Source organism: Larimichthys crocea, chromosome XVI (genome assembly GCF_000972845.2).
Source record: "Larimichthys crocea isolate SSNF chromosome XVI, L_crocea_2.0, whole genome shotgun sequence".
In the NCBI taxonomy this organism is placed as follows: Eukaryota; Metazoa; Chordata; class Actinopteri; family Sciaenidae; genus Larimichthys; species Larimichthys crocea.
This window is the reverse complement of record NC_040026.1, coordinates 20,948,611-20,957,644: the sequence shown is the minus strand read 5'-3', so window position 1 is coordinate 20,957,644 and position 9,034 is coordinate 20,948,611. Positions and strand designations below refer to the sequence as shown.

At 38.3% G+C, this 9,034-nt stretch overlaps 1 protein-coding gene across 1 annotated transcript; it reads right to left on the bottom strand.

Moving 5' to 3' along the window:
• Positions 1 to 1,592: 1,592 nt before the first annotated feature.
• Positions 1,593 to 6,786, bottom strand: sgca (sarcoglycan, alpha). The gene is made up of 11 exons (XM_027289063.1): positions 6,677 to 6,786; positions 6,387 to 6,515; positions 6,141 to 6,292; positions 4,567 to 4,633; positions 4,282 to 4,480; positions 4,037 to 4,205; positions 3,153 to 3,361; positions 2,966 to 2,992; positions 2,010 to 2,189; positions 1,893 to 1,919; positions 1,593 to 1,788 (listed from the first exon to the last, which is right to left on the bottom strand). Exons 1-11 carry the CDS (start codon positions 6,711 to 6,713, stop codon positions 1,782 to 1,784), a joined length of 1,203 nt encoding a protein of 400 aa, XP_027144864.1. The 5' UTR covers positions 6,714 to 6,786; the 3' UTR covers positions 1,593 to 1,781.
• Positions 6,787 to 9,034: the final 2,248 nt, after the last annotated feature.

Below are 9,034 nucleotides of genomic sequence, written 5' to 3'. Positions count from 1 at the left end.
ATTGTTGTTGTCTTTGTTGATGGACACTTTAATGAAGAATGGGCTTTGATATTTTTTATTATGATGACGGTGGAATACAGACATAAACAGCAAATGACAATTTGACAAACAACATGCTATTAATTTAATTTAACCTAGGAAGAAAGAAAACATCATTACCACTGCAAATACAGAACAATGACTGTATGAATGACACTCAAAGATACTTTATCCATCGTTGTTCTCACTTCCTGCAGAAACAACATAATGGTTATTATCCAATAAAACATACACAGAAGCTTAAATAGAGACCAGAAGGAATGTACGAGGAAGCCCGATGAGTGAGTTTACTGGGCAGTGTGTCACGTAGGGATCACTATAAAAACAAGAAGTTAAAAAAAGATTTAGTTTGACTTCTCAGGACTTTAAGTGAGTCATGGAAAGCAGGATGTCTCGTGGTCCTTACTGCTGGGCCAGATGAGGGGGATGGTGGGGCGTCAGAATGCAGCGGCGGGGCCCTTCCCCGGTTCGGCTGTTGAACATGGCATTGTGGACAGAGGTGGAGGAACGCCACGGTTTCCAGCCATGTTCCCAGCTCGTCGGTGTTCCCGTGGATGGTGTGGTGGTGGTACAGCTGAATTCTGATGAGCACACACAGTATGTTGTGTTTCTCTACAGCCTTTTTTGTGAACGTACAGTATTGTACCTGTAGTTCACAGATTCATACTAACAGACAGTGGTGGAAAGTAACCCAAGAACTGTGCTTTTCTGTACTGTGAGTTCTACTATACTTCTAGTATACTTCTATATACTATACATTCGGCTATCAGTCTTGGTTACTTTTCAGATTATAAGATTCAGCATTGTTCAAGCATTGTTCAGTACTTAGATCAGTGTGTAGTTGCATTGTCATGTTTTCAGATGTCACAAATACGCAAAGACCACAACTTCCTTTTACATATATCCTGTGTGTGTGCAACTTTATCTTAAATTACTAAACTAAACATTTGGCTGACACTACACCATCATGGTAGTTTGAAAAGCATCTCGTGCCATCTTTATGTTGAGTCTCTGCATGTAGTTTGAACCGCTCACGACAATATAGTGGCCGAGATGTTTAATCTCATTTCACACGTTAAGAGCAAGAAGGATTCAGGAACTACAGTAGGTTGTAGGTGTGTTGTAGGCCAGCAATATACAGAGAGAAGATTATCATCTGCATACAGTTTGATTTTTTTCGATAATCACTCAGACAATTCAGTCCTTTGAAGGGACCAACCCCTATGTTGACCAATGGACTAAACCAGCTACCTACAAATAATTCTAATAATGTCAGATTGAAGATTTACTGTCACAGAGTACTTTTACTTGATATTTTAAGTAGATTTCACTGATAATACTTTTGTACTATGAAGAAAGACTTTGAACCCAGGACTTTTACTTGTAACTGAGTTTGTTTAAATGTGGATGGCTGTTTTTGCTCGGACAAGTTGTTTCACAGCAAGTACGAACAGCAGGAATGATTACAGCCAGCGAAACCTTTAATTTCAGTGTCTGTGAGGGCAGCTGATTATTGTTGTTGTCTTTGTTGATGGACACATCAATGAAGAATGTGGCTTTTGATCATTTTTATTATTGATGACGGTGGAATACAGATCATAAACAGCAAATGACAATTTGACAAACAACATGCTATTAATTTAATTTAACCTAGAGAAGAAAGAAAACATCATTTACCACTGCAAATACAGAACCAATGACTGTATGAATGACACTCAAAGATACTTTATCCATCGTTGTTCTCACTTCCTGCAGAAACAACATAATGCTTGGTTATTATCCAATAAAACATACGCAGAAGCTTAAATATAGACAAGAATGAATGTACGAGGAAGCCCGATGAGTGAGTTTACCTGGGCAGTGTGTCACTGTAGGGATCACTATAAAAACGAGAGAGTAAAAAAAGATTTAGTTTGACTTTTCAGGACTTTAAGTGAGTCATGGAAAGCAGGATGTCTCGTGGTCCTTACTGCTGGGCCATGATGAGGGGGATGGTGGGGCTGTCAGAATGCAGCGGCGGGGCCCCTTCCCCGGTTCGGCTGTTGAACATTGGCATTGTGGACAGAGGTGGAGGAACGCCACGGTTTCCAGCCATGTTCCTCAGCTCGTCTGTGTTCCCGTGGATGGTGTGGTGGTGGTACAGCTGAATTCTGATGAGCACACACAGTACGTTGTGTTTCTCTACAGCCCTTTTGTGAATTCGTACAGTTTATTGTACCATGTTAGTTCACAGATTTATAACTAACAGACAGTGGTGGAAAGTAACCCAAGAACTGTGCTTTTCCTGTACTGTGAGTTCTACTATATTTCTAGTATACTTCTATATACTATACATTTGGCTATCAGTCTTAGTTACTTACCTCATTTCACACGTTAAGAGCAAGAAGGATTCAGGAACTAGACATTTTCTGACTTCTTTACTTCAACAATCATAACATTTCTCTTCTTTGCATTATATTCTATGTCAAAATCAATTGTGAGCAAACCTTCAGTAACTGTTGTAGGCCAGCAATATACGGAGAGAAGATTATCATCTGCATACAGTTTGATTTTATTCGATTAATCATCTCATGACAATTCAGTCCCTTTGAAGGGACCCAACCCCTATGTTGACCAATGGACTAAACCAGCTAACTACTTCAAAAGTAATAATAATCTAATAATGTCAGATTGAATGATTTATCTGTCACAGAGTACTTTTACTTTGATATTTTAAGTAGATTTCACTGATAATACTTTTGTACTACTGAAGAAAGACTTTGAATCCAGGACTTTTCCTTGGAACTGAGTTTGTTTACATTAATCCATTGATACTTTTACTTTAAGTAAAGGATCTGAGTACTTTTTCCACCACTGGTTACTCATAAATTAATACTACTGTATGTGCAAAAATGTATTTGGTAACAGCATTAATCGGTGTACTTACTGGTTTGTTCTTGCGTTCCTTTTCTCACTATGGAAAAAGAAAAATGTGTCAGCTTTTTATCACCGTTTATCACAAGCAATAATTTACTTAAAGGGTCAGTTCACCTACATAGAAATGCATTTATTCCCTTTATCACAAAAACACTGTAGAAATTTCAGATTGATAGATTTAAAAAAACAAAGCATACATTCCCTCTCGTCTGCAAAACATGACGTAGGCCAGCAGGATACACAGGATGATGGCGAGGATCAGAGGCACGATCACTGTCACAATGTAGTCCGGGAAGAAGTCTCTGCTCGGGGGAGACTCGGGAGGGTCGAATTCACCTCCGGCCTCCAGAATCCCCGAACCCATCGTGGGAGCAGGTGGAGCCGGCTCCTGCTTTGTCAGATCAAACTGCAGGACAACAAAAGAAGGATTCACTCATTAATGCATGAATCCAACGGCCAGGTGGATTAATATTAAAATAGCTTTTCAATTATATCTGCATTAACTCATGCTCTAGGATATTGTAACATTTGAACATCGAGATTCTCACTGTTTTCTTATGTTTTATAAAACATAATTGTAGTTGCAGGCCAAACTGGTCCTTAACCTGAAGGTCACAAACCCTCCAGTGAATTACAAGATAAATATTAGTGGTTGTGAGATAATTAACAAGATAAAAAGAAGAAAAAACACCAATTTTATCTAACTTTTCTCTATTCTTTGCTGTTTTTCTTATAAAATACCGGAGAAATTCACATGTTTAGATGTTTAAAAAGTCTAAAACAGTCTGAAAATCTTCTGGTGACTTTAAATATATTTCACTGGGGTCACCGTATGAAGGGTCATGAGGTAAAAAGCAGAAATCTCAACAAATAGTGAAAAATGTATTATAAAAAAAACAGTAAGAAGGGTTTTAAATTTACACAATTAGACCTCATAGGGGCCTAAAGAGGTAAAAGTATGTTACAAGAATGAGAAGTCACTACACAAAGACTGCTTTGCTCTTTCAATCATCTTATGTATCATGTGTTTTCATCCATAAAAAGGGAGTTGTGACCATCTCTGTGTGTTTTCAGGCCTCACCAGCTCTGTCTTGCACCAGGTGATACAGTTGCTGGGAATGGTGCAGAAGTTACACCCTCCTGGAGCTCTGACTCTGGCCCCGGCCGTGCACTGCTTTTCATGCTCCGGTGTCAGCACCCTCATGAGACAATCTGAGAAATACTGCTCCGACCCCACCTTCACATAAACGCTGACACAAATCATAAACACACAGTTAATCCGAAGCTTAAACGTCAGAGTCAGGCTGCACAGATCTCTCTGTTTACCCTTCAAAGTGTCCTGCAAGAGGAAGGGGAACTCTGCCGCCACGGTCGAGGGCGTTGGTGATGTTGACAATCTCCAAAGCCTCTGTATCCCACAGCTTCTGTAAATCCTGCTTGATCTCATCCTGAACAGAAGAGGGCAGCACCTTCTCAATCTCCCTCAGCTTGATGAAGAACTCTGCTTGATAGGGCAGCATCTTCTCTGTGAGTGACAGCAGTGTTAACCATCACTGCACTTTCTTTTTTAAAGACACCATGCATGTGTGATATCCTTTAAATCACCCATACCTGCAGTGACTTTGATGACGAGGATGTGTCTGGCTGTTTCATAGCTCCGTTTGTTGATGGCATAGATCTGTCAGAGGAAGAGTGACACTCAGATATTACTTCACTCTTGGTTTGTGATGCTTCTGCTGAAGTGTACGTTAACTTTGCATCCACCTGTCTCATCTGCATTCGTTATCGATTCTCTATATTTCTTAGAATACCTCTGGAGTCTGTGAATACACTGAGCAGGTTTTATGTACAGTAACTTTATTTATACATTGTGTAGAGAGAATCAGTTTAAAGTACTGATGGGAGGCTTTCACACGAGCCATAAAACACTTTAAATTATTAATATTTGACTGTATTATATCATAGACATTTATTAAAGTTTGTTTTCTCACAGTTTCTGCTGTATTTATGTGTATAAATAGTGGCACAATATCTTTAACAACCTTGAAATGATCTATAATAATATTCTGAGCGATACACAGCAGACTGTATTGACGATAACTGTGATATCTACAAGGTTGAATATCGATATAATGCTTACTTTGCTGCTCTTTTATACTTTTGTACATTAATGATGAGTGTTGTAGTCAAGACCCACTAAACCAAGACCAAGACAAGACCAAGACCACAGTGTGTATCAAGACCAAGACAAGACCAAGACTTTAAGGGGGTTGAGACCAACATGATTGTTACAATGTTTTTCTATCTTAATATATGATGTAGCCTATGACCTGCAGGATATTTGTAGAGGCCTCTGTCTGGACAAGCAAACCTAATTGGGAACTGTCTTTAAACTCTGTATAAAAGAGGTAAAGCATTATCTTTGTTCATTTCTATCGCATGGGAGGGTGAATCCGAGCTCGTATTAAAGCGCCTTGAACCTCAGGCCTTTAATCCTCTCTTAATGATGCATCTACTACAGAAACCATCATTACAACGATCAAATCTCACGCCTTGTGGCCTTCTCTGGAAGCATATTGCAGGATTATTGTACTTCATTATTAAAACTGTGGTGGGACGAACTGGACACCAGACATTATCAGGTGATTCATGGGAAACACTGGTGATATACCCGAGTGAAGATCTGTTACGGTGACTCAATTTTGTAAATTTGGATAGGTGCATGTGTCATTTCATGTAATTTTGGTTTGCTTTATACTAAAAGGGACACCATGCATGCTCGGTAAGAACAGTTTAAAAGGTGCCAACCAAAACTGGACTCCAGAGGATAAACCACAGGATGGAGCTGCATACAATATTTTGAATCTGATGTACAGCTGTAATCTGTTGTGACATCCAAAATCTGTTTGATTGAGGCTGAGGTGCCACTTCAAAAATCTCGTCTTTTTCAAAGACATTTTTCCTCCTGAATTTTTAATGTCGGTTCAAAATAGCAGCTCTAGAGAGAAACCTAAAGCTTTTGTCACAGAGGATCTGACAACCAAACCTGACGTTTACCACCGACGTGTCAGATAGCTGCATATTTTTCAGATTTGTCCCGAAATTTCTGGCCTCATATAACTACAAATACAACATGCAGCATGCTGAGGCACGTGCCACTGTTGATGTAAATCATGACGTCACACCTCAATTATGCTTTTTCCTGGAGATGTTGGCGTGCCGTACAGGAAGCCATTATCAAAAGGGTGCCTCTGGGTTAAGCGTAGCCACTCTGGGAGGTCTGGGTAGTTCTGCCGGTTGCACTTAAAAATCATGGGGTCATCGTACAAGCGTCCAGCTTTAGGGTAGATGAGACACTTAGGATAAGTAAATGTATATCTTGTCATATCTTGTGTTGGATAAAGACAAAAGGAGTGAGTTAAGGCTCTTACCGTAAAGTTTAGACAAAGGTTCAAAGTCATTCTGGAAAGTCTCTCTCATCAGCTCATAGGTGAAGAACTTCCCCACAGGAATGGTAAACTTGATCTCTGCATTGGCCCCGAGCAAACTGACAGCACAAACTGTTAAACAATAACACAAGGTTGTCATTAAACAACACCTGATGTCGTACTGTAAGTCTTAAAGTTAGGCCTACAGTCTTTAACAGCTGGAATCAGGACCACGGATACTAAAACAATCTTTCTCAGAGTGTCGTCAAATAATTTTAAAGGATTAAACTTGCCTGTTAAAAAGAAGACCCTGCTCCCATAGCCTGCCATCTTGTTCTGTGGCCTGTGATTGACAGAGCCAAGCGGAGAGGGGCTTGGTCAAAGCCAAAAGACATGTCAGAGCTATTTTTGCCTCACTCGCCTAAAAACATCCGGGAGGCTGTCTGCCTGTCTCAGTAACTCAAGAGCTGTATTATTCCTTCTGGTGATTATTAGTGAACACTAAGTTCATTTAGATACTTGAGTATTTTCATGTTTTGCTTCTTTATACCTCTACAGCACGACGTTTAAGTTGGACATATTGTAGGTTTGACTGTTATATAGGTTAAGCTACAACATTATTTACTTATACTGCATCTAAACAATGATAATCTAGTATAATACTCTGTGTATACAGGCTATAGGATATACACTGATGAGAAGTGGGCATATTTCTGATAATACTTCTGTATTTTAATATAACATAAATGTTATGCATCCCTCTCCAAGAGAGGCTACGGTGGCCTGAGACGTGCCAAAAGAGCTCATAGTCACAACTGCACAAGAAGCCTGTTAATGTTCCTTTAGATAAATGACCAAAGTGGACGACAAGAGGAACTTTTTTTTCAGTTTTTGGGCACCTCCTCATTGGATTCACTTCACAGAGATGGATGTTACTACTTGGGCGCTTCATAAGTAAATATAAAAGGTAAAATAAGGTGTAATGTAATGTAATTAAGGTGATTATATATTCCTGAAAGCATATTTATGCATATTATATTCATTCATTTAAGCTGCTTAAATGTTATTTTACTTTTTTTAAAGTCTTTTTGAGTTTCTTTTATATTAAATAAGTATTTAAATATAAGTACCTCGTCATTTATTGCATTGCTGTCTTTATTCACCTAATAAATTGTTGTTACAGTTTATTTATGCATTGTCTTATTTCTGTTTTATTGTTTTATGTGAAGCACTTTGGGCTACATCTTTGCATGAAAGGAGCTACATATATAAATAAAATTTAAGTTTAAGTTTATACATCCTGTCTTGACAAAAAACATTTACAACATAGAAAAATAGTGACTACAATGTCTATCTATCTATCTATCTATCTATCTATCTATCTATCTATCTATCTATCTATCTATCTATCTATCTATCTATCCATGATTTAACCCTTGAGGGTGAAGTCTGCATATATCACATAGCAGCAATAATGTTTTTAACTTGATAGACTGCCATGGAGACATTTTAATGTAGAGACAAAACTTAATCAGTGTACTATTTCATTCATACACTGAATCAAGGACAGGGGATTACTTTGTGATTTGGCTCCAAACCAATGACACACTTTCAAGGGAGCTAGATGGCACTACTGCCTTACAGAAAGAAATATGCACGTCCTCTTTTCCAGCACTTATTTTTGTGTGTTTATTCTTATCCTTCAGACTGCAGCTTGATTAAATAGCTGTTATGATAAAAGGTTGAAAGTGGATTAGACTTTGAAAAGAAGTCTCCTGTGTGTGGGAAAGCTGTGTGAATGCACAAAACTCAACCGCAGTGAAACTGAGAGCTGGTGTGCAGGTTTGAAACCAGCTGTCAACCCCAAAAAGGGAAATGCTTTGTCTACCTTCAGAATAATATTAATGTCTCTATCAGCACAGATGCAGGAAGCAACAATGTGGCCCGTAAATAACGGATGTGTTATTGGCTGAGGTGCTTTGACGTGACAGGGGTTGCACTGGGTCCTAATGCTAGTCGAGTTGTCTGACAGACAGCAACCAAGCAGCAACCACTTAAAGCTGGCTCCAGAAGTGAGTCAGTCTCCATAAGTCCCCATGTTAAAAACTTCACAGCAGAAATAAACATGTTTACAGCCTGGTACAAAAAACTGTTTTGGTCTCTATATATAGTTTATATATAACTCACCTGTTCAGATTATATTAAGGCTTAAAGTTATGCAGGATTGATTGATATTTTTAGATTAGGCTGGAGTCATGTTCCAAATGTGTTTAAGTGCAAACCAGATTTGATTTAACATTATTAATTATATTGAAGTGAATATTGTTGCAATATTGATTTCATACAACTGAACTGCCAATGTTAAACTATGTTAAGCCAACGTTACATTCATACCACTGGCAGTTGCTGGACATTTTACTGATTTAATCCATTATTTTTTTTATCAGTTTCAACCATTTATTTATTGTCATTGTTATTAGACAACTATTTCAGCTTTTTCAAAAAATTTTTTAGAATGTATTCAATACCTTTAGCCAACTGTGCCAACTGTTTAGCCGTTATTTGAACTCCACTTCTAGCAAACATTTTCAACAGTTTATCAGCTACAGTTTCAAGAATTAATTCACTACTTTTAGCTTTTCACCATTTTC